The sequence below is a fragment of the Camelus bactrianus genome, chromosome 34 (genome assembly GCF_048773025.1).
Source record: "Camelus bactrianus isolate YW-2024 breed Bactrian camel chromosome 34, ASM4877302v1, whole genome shotgun sequence".
Lineage (NCBI taxonomy): Eukaryota > Metazoa > Chordata > Mammalia > Artiodactyla > Camelidae > Camelus > Camelus bactrianus.
In genome coordinates this window covers 7,490,311-7,508,979 of record NC_133572.1, presented here as the reverse complement: position 1 = coordinate 7,508,979, position 18,669 = coordinate 7,490,311, and the positions used below count along the sequence as shown (strand labels likewise).

At 35.7% G+C, this 18,669-nt stretch overlaps 1 protein-coding gene across 3 annotated transcripts in view; it reads left to right on the top strand.

The window, feature by feature from the left end:
* The window catches only part of LRP6 (LDL receptor related protein 6), a 126,059-nt gene that overhangs the window by 61,971 nt on the left and 45,419 nt on the right, over window positions 1–18,669 (top strand). For all 3 annotated transcript variants that reach the window (XM_074357947.1, XM_074357946.1, XM_074357948.1), the window contains 3 exons: window positions 1,738–1,869; window positions 4,465–4,861; window positions 5,949–6,120. In XM_074357947.1, the coding sequence (XP_074214048.1) occupies window positions 1,738–1,869; window positions 4,465–4,861; window positions 5,949–6,120 (701 nt within the window). The remainder of the gene's footprint in view (window positions 1–1,737; window positions 1,870–4,464; window positions 4,862–5,948; window positions 6,121–18,669) is intronic.

The window sequence follows — 18,669 nt, the reverse complement described above, 5'->3', positions numbered from 1 at the left end:
AGCGCTCTGATGCCTGGCTTTAGTGAGGGGCAGGAGGAGGGAGGTTGTATCCAAGGTAGTGGGAAAGAATAAAAAATAGGGACAACGTCAAGATATAATTCAGGTTAGACAGCAGCCTAAACAATTTGTAGCTTGGTATCTATCACTACAGACCACCTCAGCCCTTTGTTTGTGTCTGGGGTGATGGAGGTGGAGAGGAGAGAAACAAAATAAGAAACTGAGATAGCTCATATGCTAAGCTTCTACACAAATGCGTTTCTTAATCATATTTCTCACTTATGAGTGATTTTGTTCATGTGTGTGTGTTTAAAAACAAGAACTTTTCTTGAATGGAAACCTCTGTTAATCTAACTGGTGGATTTAACTGCCTCAGGTTGCTTAAAGAAAATACCTGCTTACACCTTCCTGTGCACATCCCTTCCACCTCCACACCTTTTTTCCTTAGGTTTGCTTCTATTTCTGTGTCCCCTTTATGGTGACTTGGGTTGTGACTGTTAACAGCAGTTTCTAATAAGAGAGGACTAGAAGTAGGTTTAAAAGAATATGAGAATGTTAAGTGTTTGGCACTTGTGTGTAAATAGATGTCTGGCATGTGTCTCAGTGTATTTTAGATTGTGTTCTGTAGCCAAAAATGCATGGGGTTTTGGATTATGCATTGCTTTGTGTTAACTCCTTCCACTTAGGGGGAGATAGTCAAGTACTGAATGTGTCATGTTGGAATCTGGTGATCATGAGTCCATAAAAATGTTTTAAAATGTTTGGGTTACTCTTTTGTAAAAGAGAAAATGTTTTGTCACTTGTTTGAATTTTTTATTCTCGTTGTTAGCCTTCAGGAGGGAATTTCTCTGTTTCTGTTTTTCTTTTAATGACATGTTGATCCTTATGTTCTACTGGTTTGAGAATTTGCAGTTATCTGTGATACTGCTTTCTTTTATTTTTTATATTTTGTTGGTCTCCATTTTATATTGATTTTTTCCTATGATTTAAATCCATCCTTTTCCATAGTTTCTTCAGATTTGCTAATTAATCTCTGCTTCTCAGTTTTCCCTTTTTTAATCCATTATGCTTATGTTTTCCATGTAAATCTTTCCCGAGTGTGACTTTTCTTGATTCCCAGTGTCTCCACCACAGATGCTCCCCTCTCTGTGCTCAGTTTAGTTCTCACCAGTCAACAGAAACCTTAATCTTCAGTTACACTGTTCACCTGATTATCTGTCTCACCCAGGATACAGCCTCCAAGCTTTCATTCATAGAGTTTTACCACACTTGAATGTTCTGTTTTTCTTGTCTTTCGAGACTCCTGTAAATGTCCTGTATCTTCCATGAACCTTTTCTTCAGTTCTTTAATCTTTAATGATTTGCTTATCATTTACCATTTGACTATACTTACTTACAGTCTTAATGTGCAAGATAGCATTTAGTTTCATTGTTTTGTATTGTTTTCCAGTATTATTGTTCGTTAATTTTGGCATACTGGCCAGATTGTAAATTCTTTTAGAGTAGGGGCCTCCTGCTTTATTTCCTGTAAGTTTTCTTTGGGTACAAAATGCTCAGTAAGTTCTCACTGATTAATTCCCTTCCTTGAAGATGGTCTGGTAGTCAAGCACCTGGATGACATGTGGTAATAATTTGGTTTATCGCAGTTGCTCATGTTATGGTTGTTAACCTCTGTGTACCTAGAGTGTGGGAGGTCATCCATAATCATTGGTATTAATCAGTGTGATTTATATTTGACAGCTACAAATCCATGTGGAATTGATAATGGTGGTTGTTCCCACTTGTGTTTGATGTCTCCAGTCAAGCCTTTTTATCAGTGTGCTTGCCCAACTGGGGTCAAACTCCTGGAGAATGGAAAAACCTGCAAAGATGGTAAGAAGACGGTCTCCAAAGAAGGAAGAATTTTTGATAGCAATTGGAATTTTTTATGATTTATTTTATATCTCTATAGGTTACAGTGCTTTGGGAGACCAGTCACTTAATCTCAGTCTTCACAACTGGTTACGTGATAGGAGGGCTTTGTGTTTTATGGCATCTCTTGAATACTATTTTATGAATCATTCTAGTAATTAAAATTTTCACATGGATTTATGAAAACAAATTAGGTACTGTTTTTTTCTCTATCAAATCTCATAGTCATTGATATCACAATTGATTCTTGTGGAAATGACTACTTGAATACATTTTTAACAGTAAATAGCACTTATAAAAAAGAATGTCTGCAAGGAAAAGATGTTTAGTAAACTTTAACTATAAAGATTATCATGGGGTAGATATGTTTTCTAAAAAATGATTGAGTGATATTTTTAATTGCCTTTTAACAACAGAGGAGTGCCTTCAGAAGAAAAGATTCCTTATTGTACTGTTTAAAGCAACCTCTTTCTGTACTTCACCACCACACTGCCTCTTCTCCTTACTCACAGTTCCCTGTAGAGAGAGGGCATGTTGGAGAACTATTCTGATTTAGGACATTTCAAGGGACTTCTGGTTTGGGAAAACACCAGTTCTTCTCTTTTTCTTCTTAATGAAAATGTTATTCTTCATTCTTAACCCTCTGGATCACCAACTGGTTCTCTAGCCACCAGCAAGACCTGGTAAGAAAATTGTTATATTTAGCAGTGGCTTCTTTATCTAACTCTGAAAAGCAGAAGCCTTTTATTTCGGAGTAGGTTAGAGTTCCTGGCAAGGGGGTCAGGGAGTCAGAGAGATGGAATTGAGTTGGTGTACAGGATATTTGTCATGACTTGGCGTTGATAAATTATCCTCCCAGTCAAAGGTGAAGCTGGCTGACTCTTGTCAGACAGTTTCCATGGCAAACAATAATTTGGTTTCAATTTAAAACAAAAGGTTTTTGTAATGTTGCTTTTTTGTTTAAAAATGTAGCCTGACTTTAAAACAGAGGATTTATGTTAGCAATAGTGGTCTGTCTGCTCCCTCCCAGCAGTGCAAACGTACATGTTTAACTAGTATTTTGAATTTCAGTTAAACATTTGGCAGGTAGTAGCCTTAAGTTAACTCTTCTGTTTTGATCTCCTTGCCAAATTAACAGCTTCACTTTCTGTGACTTCTTTGTTTGCAGAGTTTAGGGCTGGCTCCTTTTGGTAGTTAGCAGAGACAGTGAATTGTATAAAGTTATTCCTGCTTGGTGCCTGCTGTGGCATTTAGGGCTGTATTTCCTCCAAGATAGGGTTCATTTATAATTAGCTGTAAAGTCAGAAGGCTGATGCTGAGAATGTCATTCCTCTTCTCAGTTTCTTCTGCTATAATGCTGGAAATTTAATGCCAGTATTTTCTTTTGGACTCATTTCTTTGGTTGCAAATCTTTTTTCATTCTTTCAGATGCCAGCTTGCTTACTATCTTTTATTAGCTTTTATAGTTAGATGACTTTTTGCTAGTGGTTGACTTCAACATTAAAAATAAAAACAAACCAAAAAATTGAGCTTAATATTCTCATTCTCAGCTATGTTTTTACTGAATTCTATTTTGGGTTAGAATGTTTCTAAATAAATCTGATTGAAAAGTCAGTGAAATAAAAATTTGAAAGTTTATTTTTTAATGGTAGTAATAATAATAATAATAATAATAATAATAATAATAATAATAATAATAATAATATTAGTATTTTTTGAGTACTTATATGTTTGGTACATTTCTGAATTTAACATTTGTCTCCTTTAATTCTCACAGCAATCCTATGAGATATAGATGAAGAAACTAGGCTTAGAGAGATGAGGTGTTTGGCCTAACTTTGTGTAACTACTCAGATCCAACTCTGTCAGATGCGTAGCTCTTGTTCTTACCTGTTGTGTTGATTTACCTGATTCCCTCTCTCCTGCTGCTGTTCCCTCCTCCATAGCCTCCTTTGTCCTTACTTCTGTCAGGCATTGCCCTATAGTCCTCTCTGTTAAAACAGCTGTACTGAGATGTAATTTAACATATCTTAAAATTCAGCCATATCAAGTCTTCAATTCAGTGATTTTTAGTAAATTTATAGAGTTGTGCAACCATCACAATCCGTTCAGTTTTAGAACATTCTCATTAATCACAAAAGATCCTTTTCCTACTTTCCTTTAAGTTTTAAAACATCCTTCTTGAACACAGGACCTGTATCTTATGTTTCCTTTCTTTAATATCCAGCTACTTAGCTTCTTAGTCATTACTTAGTTACTATTCATTATACCTTTAAGTAGCTGTTACTAATTCCAGGGGCTGTATAATGAATGAAACAAGAGGGAATCAAAAGTTGATTTGGAGAGCTCGGCCATTAATAGAACTTGACCTCATAGCCAAGCTGTTCCTATTTCATTGCATTACTTTCCATTTCCACCCTAAATAGACCCTAGTATCCTTTTATATGCATTTACTTTTCAATTCCTAAAGAAATTCTGCCTTCTTTATTTAGAATGACTAAATTTTTCTTGTGGGTTGCACGTTTTTTCTTCATTTTTTTCACTTTGTTGTTCTAGGTGCCACTGAATTATTGCTTTTAGCCCGAAGAACAGACTTGAGACGCATTTCTTTGGATACGCCAGATTTCACAGACATCGTTCTACAGCTGGAAGACATCCGTCATGCCATTGCCATAGATTATGACCCTGTGGAAGGCTACATCTACTGGACTGATGATGAAGTGAGGGCCATACGCCGCTCATTCATAGATGGATCTGGCAGTCAGTTTGTGGTCACTGCTCAAATTGCACATCCTGATGGTATTGCAGTTGATTGGGTTGCCCGAAATCTTTACTGGACAGATACTGGCACTGATCGGATCGAGGTGACAAGGCTCAACGGGACCATGAGGAAGATCTTGATTTCAGAGGACTTAGAGGAACCCCGGGCTATTGTGTTAGATCCCATGGTTGGGTAAGAAGCTCTGCTGATAGAAAATTTTGCCAGGTGTTTCTGTTTTCTACAGGTCCCTAAAAACACTGACAGAAACAACATGAAGTATATGTTGGTTTCCAATAAATAGCTCTTTAATGGCTGTCCATTTTTAGAATATAGTGATTGGAATAAAATATCAAATTAAAGAATTGCTAGTTTTTTCTTGAATGTTTTGAATGCTTTTTCTTTCTAAATTAAGTCCATGTTTGCTGACTTTGGATGTTGGCTGCAGATTTTGCCAAGGTTACATCGTGACCATGAAAAATATGGAAAGAAATTGTTTTTAGAACTCTCTGTCTTCCCCTAGATGATTTAATTTCACCTCATTTTCAGTACTTCTAAAATAATATGGTAAAGGGTATATCTTACTTTTTAATGTATCCTCAAACATACGAATGAATGAATGACTTGATTTCTAAAACTTTGTCAGGCCATGCAGCTGTATGCCTGGTGTTTTTTTTTTTTTTTTTTTTTTTGGCTGTAATAGCCTGACCACAGTCCAGGGAAACACAGCTTTCGACATGCTTACCAGTGTTATTTGTTACTATGAAGTTTATTCTGTGGGGAAACATAGTGATAAATGATTACAGCTCAGTGTATTCCAGTGTCTTGGAGCCACTTAAACTCTCAGGAGCCACAAGAATCACTTAGCTCTACAGGAAAAGTTAGTTACTTTGGGAATTCAGCTTGCCATCTGAATATTACTACTGGGATAACCTTTTTGTGTTAGAGATGACAGGCCAGCAAGAGAAAGAGAAGACTGGGGGAAGGAGCACAACATATTTTGAAAAAACGTATAACTAAAAACAGAATCTCATTATCAGAAAACATTTTCATTATCCGTTCTAGAAAACACTGTTTGATCTGAAAACTTTCTAGAAGCTTATACACTGCTATTACAAATGTCTTGAACATACTCTTCGTGTGTTGTAAGTCCTGTGGTTATTTTTTCCTTCTGTGATGTTAACTGATAACCAATGTAAAAGAGGGTGGATCTCACCTGTAGGATATCTGAAGCTTCATGCTTATTACCTGTTTTTAGCTCATATTCTTTGTACTTCTGTAGGTACATGTATTGGACTGACTGGGGAGAAATCCCGAAAATTGAGCGAGCAGCTCTGGACGGTTCTGATCGAGTAGTGTTGGTTAACACTTCTCTTGGTTGGCCAAATGGTTTAGCCTTGGATTACGATGAAGGCAAAATATACTGGGGAGATGCCAAAACAGACAAAATTGAGGTTTGTTTCTTGCTTTTTCATTTTAAAACCAGTTTTATAATGGTTTTATAATTGATGGTAATTTGATGCAAATATTCTTATCTCTTCACTGGGGTGACAGAGGTGTCTTGTATAGAAATTATACTCAACCTTCGGGATTCTAGGGATTGCATATTTTCTTCCACCTAACCCTGGGATTTCTCAGTTATCCTGGCATGAGAAGAACGTATTTATCTATTTCTAGTCTTAAAAGCTTATGGGAATGATTTTTCTCATTATGGGTAAAGCCACTGCCTGAATTTCCTAGGGGCATTTTGTACAAACCAGATATGACTGGAAGAGCTGGTAGTCACGTCAGGAAAACAAAGCCAACGTGTGTGTATGTAGCTTTTTTGGTGGTGGCGGTGTTGGGGCAGGTGGTGGCATATATTAAGATGGTTATATGCAAACAGTTTTTAAATTTATTTATGAACTGTCTGGGAGAAAAATTAATAAACCAAAGCTGGGAAAAATATTTACCAAATGACAGAGGTAAGTTGCGGTAATCAGAATAGAATTATGGTGGAAACAACCACCATATGTGAATATTTTATCATATTTTGTAAAGGGCATATATCCTTGATATTGAATGTGAAGTCTAAATTTTATAACTTTGAATTGAGCTGTACTAGAGGTCTTGTGGATCACATTCTTAAAACAGAGTTTTGATCACGATATTTCTTTGGAGAATGAATGACTTCTCATATAAGGAATAGCTTTGAATGACTCTTCACAGCCACAGCACGTGTCTCCTAATAGATGATTTGGGCTCTACAGCAGTTACTTTAGAAAGGTAATTCTTAGGAGTTTCAGGGACTCTGAGGGAATAATGAGTTAAAAGGCCTTCCTTTCAGAACGGAATCTTGGAATAGAAAAAACTCTTTAGTATTCCACCAGGCTTAAATACTGAAAATCATCTCCTACACTTGCAGCTGGTTTCCATTAATAGAAAATTTTGCATAGACTTGACTATATAAATTTTCTCCCTGCTGTTACTGTCTCACTGCCCCCACCCCCTTTAAATCCAAATTGGAGTTTGAATCTTTAGCAGCTGGAGTGCATTGCTAATGAGACAGAGGTCACGAGTTCGCTTTTCAGACAGGATGTTAGCTTCACTGGGGTAGGCTTGAGTACAAATCATACACCATTCCCAACGAATTTGCAAATGTGTATTGTTGATGAGCTGTGGACTATACGTATGAGTATACATAGGTATTACTACTCTTAGAAAATCAGTTCAACGCCCATCTGTCCTAGAGGAATGTCTGCACGTAGGGAGGAGTGTGTAATTTACATTAGAGAAGAGCACTTGATTCATTATTTTGTAAGATTTTAAAAATTCCGTATTTGATGTTAGCTTACTCTGGCTGACTGATTAGATTGTAAAGAAAACATTTGTTTCTTTTGGGGAATTTTTCAAGTCTGATTTTCCCTACTTTTGGTCACTTTTAGCATTTCAGAAATTTATTCAAAATCACAAAGTGTTCAGGAGGGATTCAGGTAGAGAAATAGGAATTTATAGAGGTTCTGAATGACAGTGTTTAAGAATAAAAATGAATACACATTATGTAACTATATAATATTTATTACACAGTTTTATTTTCTTAGTTTACAATAAGTACAGTAAATCTTAAAATTTGTGTTAATTCTGGCCTCTTGATGTCTGTGTGTGTTTGTGTGTGTGTGTGTGTGCGTTTGGTGGTATTTGCTTCCTCACTTCTTTCTTTCCTTCTTCCTTGACTGGTGCCAGCATCCTAAAGCTTGCCTTTCAGATCTGTTTCTCTTCTTTGAGGTTTGCTGGAACGCAGCTGCTGTTTGTTCCTTGTTCTTTTTTTGACAGATTATTTGGGGTTGGTGGTACATCTACTTCCTCCAAATTACACCCACAAAGACCTCCCTTCATTGTTTCCCCTGGAGAGTCTGATGGAGTTTCCCTAATTGAGCGTTCAATGCTTTTGTCATTTTCCTTTTACAGACACATCTGGGAGATAAAGAGAGCAGATACTATTATCTGTTACTGTCTAAATACACAATGATGTGTAAAATTGCTGGTATATGACAAACTATGGAAAGAGCATAGTTTCATCTAAATTAATCTTGTGTAACTAGGGGAGAAAGTGTTAGTTTCCCTCTCTGAGGCTAATAGTGATTATAGGAGCAGCTGTCACCACCAGCTTTGCATTTCGCTTTGCTTGGTAGCAGTTCAGTTATAGCCAGCTTGAAAACTTTTGGGAAGACACATAATTTTTAAAATGTTTCTTTTTCTAAGCTTCCTTGCTAGGCTCTTGTTGTGTATCAGCTGATCCTAGGCACTGACCCTGGTCTAGGTCACATGCTCCTTGCTTGCTAGTTCCCTTAAGAAAGCTTCCCAGTTTTTGTCCTGCACAAGAATGAAAGCTGCTTTTTCCTGGAACTATAAGAAAATAGTAAATTGTGGTTGTAGTAGCCCTGTTCCCTTCTGGAAGACTTAGAGTTTACTCGGGATATGTTTCTAGTACATTTGGGAAGAAAAGCTAGGTATTTGGTAAATTATCATGTAGCAAGGTAAGGCGTAGTAAGCGCTTGTGTTTTGAGTGGATCTTAAGGGAAGAGCTCAGAATGTTCACTCACTTATGCTCTCTGCTCCCTCATTGGAGATTCCTTTAATCAGGTTCTCATTCCCTTTTTTTTTTTTTTTTTTTTTTGGAAGTGGTGATGTAACCACACGCTGGATGTATTGGGGAGCTGGGTCTAAGGATTGGGGAAACTGGAGAAGAGAGATGCGGAGCTCTGAGTTTCAGACTCAGTTTTTATTGTACAGAGTTGCAAGAAAGAATGATTAGGTTTTCCTGAGGTTTATAATCAACTTCTGCAAAGAGGGATGGGGTACAGGGAATTGCTAATGATGTCATTTTTTTAAAACACGGTCATTGTATTGGCTGGTGCTTTAATTTAAGAATGTGTTCGTGAGGATGTGTCTGATTTCCCTACTTGTCACGTGATAGTAACCACTTAATTGTAGGTGTTACTTAAAAGGTGCTTGCTGGTACTTGTTTACGCTTCTTCATTATGCTGAAATCACTTATCAGCTTTGACGTACAGGCCTCTAGTTTACTTGTCTGCACTGGGCTCCCCTTACCCCGCCCCGCCCCCAAGTGTTATTTTAGTGTTCTGGGGCTTCCTGATAATAAATACTAAAGCATTAGAAGAAAGAATGGTTTCTGTTTTTCTGATGGGGGGACAAGCAAGCCTTTATTTCTGTTTTGTAAGACCGTGCAGTAGGCAAAAACACCTTGTGTCTTAATAGCGTTCTTATTTTTCTTGGTCAGGTTTCACTGCCAGAAACGCTTGTTGCACTGAGGGCCAGAAGTACTGCTAATACCAATAGTGAGGACATATCACAGATCACTTCAAGTTTAAAGCCTTTTCTTGCTGTTGTATAAAGTTAAGAATGCACTGTTAGCTTGTATTTTCTTCAGGTTACCAGTTTAACTGATTGACAAAATTAATGTGTTTCCATCACTGGTTTTATTGAAAATAATAATACTGCCTTAGCTGGAATTTCCTCATTATGCACTTTTTACTTATTTTTCCTCTTTTCATTTCTGAGCTTATGCTGACAAATGCAGCAACATCTTGTACTTGTCGATAGAGAGATTTTCTTGTCTATTTCAAGGGCATGTAGAAAATAAATCCCTTTTATTGTAAATTTCCCTACTTTAGAGAATACAGTGCCCATAGGTAGTTTTGTCCAAATCTAATTATACCCGGCACAACTTTGTTGGGAAACAGAAACATAGATTATTGGAGCCTTGAGTACCAAGAAATTTTTGAATAAAGAGGGTATTATTATGTAGGATGTGTGCTGAAAACTTGGCGTTTGGTGAATGTTCTATTTCATAGCCTAAGCCTGAAATTGCAGCGCTACGTTTTCCTCTCATGACAGCTTCCTCTATTTTATCAGTACTCTAATAGAGAGATTTGTTTCCCAAGTATTCAGATTTCTTTTTAAAGTAATTTCTTTGTCTGGCATCTTTAGCCTGTGTATTGTGAAAGTCTGTTAAAACATACAAGGACCCATTTATGGTGATTTTTCTTATTGTTTGATTCTAAGGTTAATTCTTCCTTAGGAAATTATAATAGTATAATTGTCTGTTGTTGAGATAAAGCTCTTCTGAGTGTATGGCATGTACCAACAAGTGCTTCCTTTTGAGTCTGCCAGTTTATGAGTGTTCCTTAAAATTGATTTTACTTCCAGTTTTAGAGAAATGTTCAAGATATTGAACTTAAATACCTGATTTTTTGCCATTTCTACTATACCACGCTATATGTGTATGTGTGAATATTTTCCCCTCCCATCTTTTTGACATGTAGTAACAGAAGAATGATACTGATAAATTCCATGGTTAGATTCCTCAGCTCAACAGAATACCTGGATTTTGGCCTTTAGTCATTGAGTTGTGAACATGGTTCTGTCCTATTGTATCAGCTTGTATCTGTTTGGGGTGTATCTTATGATGCTGTATCTTTGAACTCCTATTTGAAAGGTACCTGTTAATGTATAATTCTAAACTACTTAACTTGTTATCATCTACAGCAGCTGGAGTAGTATATTATCCAATTATGTGCTCTGTCATCTCATTATCCACTCTGCTTTTTCTGGCTCTAAAAAAACTTTTGCATGTACATATGAGGAGAGAGACTTTGCTTGATGATAGTTTCCTGAACGGCCACAACAAACCCTGGAGCTTCATCAAACAAGATACAGTTGCCTCACTTAGGAGTTAGTATAATTTCATCTATGTAAATTAGGATAATCTGATGTATGTTGGTACTTAGAAAGCAGTTTAGTGACCAAGTTTGAACTTGCTCTTGGATAATTATTTATTTATTTATTTATTTATTTGAAGTGTAGTTGATTTACAGTGTTATATGTTAGTTTCTGGTGTACAGCACATTGATTCAGTTATACATATATATCCCTTTTCATATTCTTTTTCGTTACAGGCTATTACAAGGTGTTGGATATAGTCCCCTGTGCTATACCATAGAACCTTGTTTATCTGTGTTATATATAATAGTATCTGCAAATCCCAAACTCCCAGTATATCCTTCCATTCCCCACATTCCACTCTGGTAACTGTAAGTTTGTTTTCTATTTCTGTGAGTCTGTTTCTGTTTTGTAAATAAGTTCATTTGTGTCCTTTTTTTAGATTCTACATGTCAGTGATAACATATGGTATTTTTCTTCCTGGCTTACTTCACTTAATATGACTATCTCCAGGTCCATCTGTGTTGCTGCAAATATCATTATTTTATTCTCTTTTTTATGGCTGAGAAGTATTCCTATGTGTGTGTGTGTGTGTGTGTACCACTTCTTTATCCAGTCACCTGTCAGTGGACATTTAGGTTGCTTCCATGTCTTGGCTATTGTAAAGAGTGCTGCTGTGAACACAAGGATCATTTTTTAAATGTTATGCTGGTATACTTTCTCTAATGTTTTAATATAAAACCATTTAATATGTGGGGAGATGTTTTTAGTTTCAGTCTGATTATTTCAGAAGTACCTTTCTTATTCCTTCAGTTTTGGGACTTCTGAAGTAAGAGTGCTGATTTTAATGTCCTACTTTCTTGAGAAGAGAGGTCAGTCAGCCTCTTTATAATTTATAACGGCGTTTAGTAGTATGGATGGTAATCTCTAGATCTTTATTGAAACATTTTATAATATTGGACTCTGACCTAGTTATTGTTTGATTTTGCCATTTAACTGGATGCCTTTAGATAATTCACATAATCTCTGGTCTTTGTATTTGGCCAATGAGATCATTTGAACCAGATGATCTTTAGGTTCCTTCCAGTTGTAACATTTTCTGTTTTTCATCCTAACTGCATATCTTAGGTTAAAAACAGATAATACATTTTGGAATGGAAGAGTTGCTGAAAGGAAATTTATATTGCAGATGACATGAATATTTTCTTTTTTCCTTTAAACTTTTCCTGATTTACTGTGCATTTAATTCCTGTTACCTAAAGAAAACTTGCCTGTTGGGGGCTCAGTGTCTTTAGTAATTCAGTTTTACTGACAGCAACTTCTGGTAAGCTATTAAGTTAGATTTTGCATTGACCTGTATACAAGCTACTCTATTATTAACATGCATAATAGGTTTAAATAAATGTTTAAAGATGTTGTTTGAAGCTTGCCAAACATGTAAATGTTAATGAGTCCATGTAAAACATAATTTTTCAGGAGGTTATTTCCCTGTAGCTGGGAACTATTATATTTCTAAAGGGGTCATTGAGATTTTATTTTTAGAAGGTTTGGAAAGGGTAAATAGTCATATAATGGCAAGGACCACAGTTTTGGGACTTCTTGGGAGGGAATTTGCAAAACCTTGAGCAGTGTTAACAGTGACAAGTATTTTAACTTCTTGTTTCAATGTTAAGTTATCACCAGCTATTTAAGGATTCTGTGTAATAGTCATTCCTAAAGTTATCCATAATGAACAAAGGATTCTCCTTCAATTTTTTTCCACTTTAAGTGTAGTTTACCACTTAAAAATATTAAGAATGTTATAATGCAGGCCCTGTATTTTTTTGTTGTTGTTGTTGAACTGTAATAGATTTCTCAAACTCTTCATTCATTGTCCTATGATTTGTTTTTTGGTAGATTTGATCTGAAATAACAGTCTCAGGAAAGGAGTTAGCATGCCTTTTATTGTACTGAGATTTTCAATAGAGAAGTATTTTGTTATTTCATTTGTAAATTTTTTGAGCTTCTGAAATCTGCCAGACTTGTTGAGTTTCCAAGTGGGACTGAAATTAGAGGCTTTATGCTGTTAATATAGCCTCTTTTCAAGGGTTTTTGTTTTTGTTGCTTATTTAATTTTGATTTTGGATTGATTTATGACTTGACTTTTATATTTGATTGAGATTTGTAATACTGCTTTTGTGTTTTAGTTACATTGTTATTCTTAAGATATGAAAAAGAAAAAAACCCAAACCATCTGTGCCACAGTAGATTTCATTAATCTACAGATAGTAAGCAAACAATGTTTCTTGGGTTTTCAAAGTGTTGTCTTTGGAGAAAAAGCCATATTCATACGATTTTGATGTTATCAGATGGTTTCTAGATAGTTCCATATACTCACACAAACATTTCTTCTTTCTGTTCCAGGCTTCTCTTCCAAAATTCAACAGTACTTGGTGCTTTTTGCTTAGTTAGCTTCTTTTGTTTCCTCAAGTCATAGAACTATCTGTTTACAAAGAAAGCAATGGAATTCATTTCCCAACTCCTAATACTGTACTTTTGGTGTTGAGTTCTGTTACCTCTTTTTTTAAACTGTTCATTTTGAAATAATCTTAGACTTCAACAAAAAATTTGCAGGAGTAATAAAACTCTCACCCAGGTTCATTTTATAAACTCATAGAATAATGATCAACACCAGGAAATTACATTGATACCATTTCCATTATTCCTGTTATATTTATTAGTTGGTATGTAAGGAAGAGCTGCCTCCTCTCCTGTTCACTCAATTATTCATATATATGTAGACACATATATGTATATATCTGAATGCATGGATGTTAATTTTATTTTACAGGTTGTATCCCGTTATCATTATATTGTTGCAAAAATTGTCCCAGAATTGGCATTAGGAGCACCCTCAAGGTGATTCTTGTGTCCTTTTCACATACTTCCATCTTTTTTTTTTAATTGTAGTAAAACACATAACATAAAATCTACCATCTGAACTATTTTTAAATGTACAGTGGTGTTAATTATATGTACATTGTTGTGCAAGATCTCTAAAACTTTTTCATCTTGCAGAAGTCAATCTCCATACCTGTTGAACAACACCCTCCCTACCAGCCCCTGGCAACTACTATTTTACTTTGTATTTCTAAGAGTTTGATTACTTTAGATTCCTCATATAAGTGGAATCTTGTAGTATTATCTTCCTGTGACTGGCTTTATTTCATTAGCATGTCCTCAGGGTTCATCTGTGTTGTGTACTTTCTAAAGGCTGAATAATATTCCATTGTATTTATATACCGCATTTTCTTTAGTCATTCATCTGCTGATGGACGTTTAGATTGGTTTCACCTCTTTACTATTAGTGAATACTGCTGCAGTGAACATAGGCATATAAATATCTCTTTGGGATCCTGTTTTCAGTTCTTTTATACCAGAAAGAGGATTGCTGGATCATATGGTAATTTAGTTTTAATTTTGTAAAGAGCCTCCATAATTTGTAAAGTACTTTTTGATGAAGAAGAGTATTTAAGAACCAGTATTTGAGCGTAAGGCGTGCTCATTGGTACTGGAGTAGTTTGCCTTAATACTAAGGTGTTAGAATTGATTTTTTTTCTTCCTACTCAGATTCCAAATAGAATATATTATAGTTGTGCTTGAAAAGAATGAGAGGAAAGGGAGCAGTTTTCCATTGTTAACATGCTAATGTTTCTCCCATTAGGGTTTATTGAATACTCCAGGACAGTGGGGTTGTCAGAACTGTCTCGTGAAGCAGTTGGGTAAATTGACCAATGTGGTGGTGTTGGTTTTTATCATGATGATATCTTCATCTGAAAACCTGTCTCAGTTTTATAGTTTTCCTGAGTAATTCAGGTTTTATAATGCTTTGGTCACGTTAGCAATTCTTACCTCTATCTGTAAAAGACATAGTAACTACAAATGTTTAATATTCTAAACATGGAAAAAAGTTACAAAACTACCTAGTGCAAATATGATACTTTGTCTTTTCATATTAAACATCACTTATATTTATTCAGATGCTCTGTCTTGAAGGAGGTTAAAAGGCTTTTAAGTGCAGTGCTGAACTTGCCCTTACTTCTCTCTCAAACAGGTGCCTGGCATCCTTTTGCTTCCCCTGCTAGGTGCAAAGCATTTCACTTTACTTGTCATCCAGTGAGATTCTGCAAGCTGAAATGTTATTTCCATGCATGGATAGTGTTTTTTAAAATGCCATTTCTGTGAAATTATATTTTGTACCCTGTGAAGCATGTCAGCCAGCCACCAGTGGTATCTGTTTGTCTCTCATATATATAAACTTCTAATTCATTACTTGTTTTGGATATTGGCTGGAACATTATAAGAGGAGTGGTTCATTGTGAGTGTAATTTGTGTTTCTCTTCTGGACTTTGTAGCATTCCCACTCCAGTTCACTTTATGATGGGTACCTGGTTGTCCTGCTGTCATCTTTCTTGAACGTGTCTAGTCAAGTGAAGTTGCATAGCAGCAGCTTTGGTAGTAGACTGGCTGCATTCCAAGATTTCATGGATAATCCTGCCTTGACATTTAATGATCTGATGAAACTGCTCAAAAAAAAAAAAACCAAAAAACTGGATGTGATGTCTGCAGAAGGTTTACCATTACCTCCACTCTGTGGAGATAATGTTCTGGTTAACCCACATCTGTTTCCTGTTGTAGCCCATATTCTCAGTGTGGTTTGCAGTATTTGGGAATGCCTCAGAATGTTAAATCCATACCACAATGTGGTTGAAGCAGCTGAAACCACTGGAGTCTCTGGTTCAGATTTGGAGGTAGATTTTAGAAGTGACAGAAGCCTAATTTCAGTTTAATTAAACCACTCTGAAGTAATACGGTGAAGCACACCCTCAGGAGTTGCCAGCAGATTTAATTAGTGTTGGCTCAACTTTTAAAGCATAAGGGTAATCTTTTGGAATCCCCTAAAATGGTGCATTTGTTCTGGGTTCAGAATGTACAAGCAAGCTTTTACCAGGATTTGGGTGGTTATTTTAAACATAAAGAGGCTTAAAACTATATTCATAAACCAATAACCTGTCCAGAACTGTTACTTGTTGGGCATGAGAAATATAATAGTACTGTTCTTTGAGACAGAGCAACATGTTCTTGTTTCACTATGTTGCTTCTGCCCATTAGAGATTGTGCGGCTGGTGAAAGAGAAGTGTTTAGGGCAGTAGCCATGTTCCTAATAGAAGTGTCAACTCTGCAAAAGTAATGGAAGGAAATATTTCAGAAAGTAATCATTGAACTCTGTATAAAGGGGAATATATGGTTCTTCAGATGTGAAATCTCACAGTCAGATTTTCTTTAAGCTCTTGATCCCTTAATTTCTTCAGAGGATTCTTATAAATTGCTTTCCACATCATATTAACAACAGAAACAGTAACAGCATTTATGAATAACAACTATTACTATTATTATTCAAGTGCCTTTGGATGTGCTGCTTCTCTTTCTTCCCTTCATTTTTTTAATTATGGAAAATTTCAGACATATATAGTAAAGCAGAGTAAATATTCTCATGAACCACCCAGCTTCAACCATATCTGCCAGTCTTGAATGCTCTTAAGGGGAGAGCCAAGGAGATGGCAGATATGGATTCTCTTATTAATACAAAATGGTTTTAGTACTTTTATTTTGAGGTAACCTAAAAGAAATGAAAGAATCAGGCCTTTGTCCTTAATCTTAACAAATCTCAATTAGTACTTTGAAATATAAACTCAAATGTGATAAAAGATGAAAAAAAGTAGAGTCTGATGAATTTTTTCATGAGAAATCCTTTTTTGAAGTAATTTTAGCCCATATTAGAATTAAGTGTAGTTCTGCTGAGGAGAAAGGGAAGACCAAATAGAAGACATTTGTTTGTGGCGTGGCTGAGTCTGAAGAGTGTAGGGCAGCTTGGAAGGTGGCTGGTGTGAGAAGGGATAGAGATCTAATCTAAAATAGGAGTAAATTAATTTTGTTGTAGGCTGTGTAGTCACCACCATGAAATTCTAACCCTGCACAGTCCGTTACGGTAGCCAGTAGCCACACACGGCTACAGAGCACCTAAAATGTGGCTACTCTGAATTGAGATGCCTGAAGTGTAAAATATATGCTAAGAAGACCTAGTATGAAAAAACAAAGTCTCAATGAATTTTTTAATACTAATTACATATTGAAATAAAAATATTGTTGAAATAATAATATTTTGGATATACTTGATTAGATAAAATATATTATTAAAATTTTACCTGTTTTTTAAAAAAAACTTCTGGCATGTATGCTTTTAGATCAGCGAATAAATTTTAATAGGAAGGCCAATATTTGAGCACAGTAATCAGCAAAATTAGTGTTAATTTATTAAATACAAGATAATGGATTTAAGATACTAGGAATAAAATAATAATCAGGCATGTTTTACTATATACCGTAAGCTTGTAAGAAAATACTGTTTTAGAGTTTTATAATACAGAATATTTAGTACTCTGTGTTAGATGCTCTGTTAGGAGAAGATAGCTTCTCTGTTAAGCATGTGACTTAGATGAGGTAACAGTACATTTTCCAGGAGATGCAGTTAGAAATACTGCAGTAGAAACTGATGCGCCCTTAGACTAGAATTTTATGTATTTGTAATTTTTCTACATAAGGTCACAGTAAAGTCATAAGACTTGATAGGCTTTTCGGAGGGTGTTTTACAGACAGAGAACTCAGAAAACCTTGGAAAATATCCAGCCAGGTTTGAAAAAGAATAGAGGAATCAGTGAAATGAAGAGATAAAAAAGCAGTCTTTGTATAGAAAAAGAAGTAAGATGAGATTGTGCCATGAAACCCAGTGTAGAGTTTCAGTGGGTTAAAAAGAGGCAAAAGAGTGCAAGGGCAGTGAGAAACAAGAAAGTAGTCCATGACCGGTTTCAGTTGTTTGATCTGAGTCACAGACTTCAGGCAGTTGTAGGGAGTTAAGGGGATGAATGGTAATAGGTGGAGGCAGCTGTTAACAGATCACATTCAAAGAATGTGGCTGTAAAAGCAATCATTCAACTTTTAAACAATGTCTTTGTAAGGTGGCGGAAATTGTGTTGTGTTTAAGGCAGAAAAGAAGGACCCTGTGGAGAGGGAGAAACTGGAGATGCTGGCAAGGAAGGAAATAGATTGGGGGGAAGTCCTTGTTAAGGGGGATAGAGGAAGATACCAGAGTCATTCTCTATAATAGGATGAAGGTAAAAGGACAGTTATAAAAATATTCTTCTCCTGCCTAAAATAATGACTCTTCTAAATTATATGTCTAATAGAGGAGAGATTTTTCACCTTGATCAAAGTTTCAGGCAGTAATAGATTGGGGCCAGAAATTCTTGGGGCTCTGCTTTTGGGAGGGATCAGGAATATATCCATTCTCCAAAAGTAGGCAATAGTGTGCATTTTTACATGGATTTAAAATTGGAGCAAGAATACCTTTCATTCATTCAAATGGCTAAGCTGGGATCTGAGGATAAGAACTTTTACATAAATTTTCATTTCCATTTTTAGGAAGATTTCTTAAGTGTTTTAGGTCTCAGGAAACCTATTTCCTTTTAAAAATTATTTGACAGGTATTTATTGAGTTCTTTGTCTGCCAGGCTCTTTAATAGTAGCTGTGAGAGGCATAAATAGATGAATTAAGCTCCTTCTATTCTAGAGATCACATTCTAGTTAGATATGTAAATAGATTATCAACCCTTTTTCTTTGCTTAGTCCTTTTACTCTTAAACACCAAAGTAATTTTAAGATAAACCGTAGACTTAAAATATATC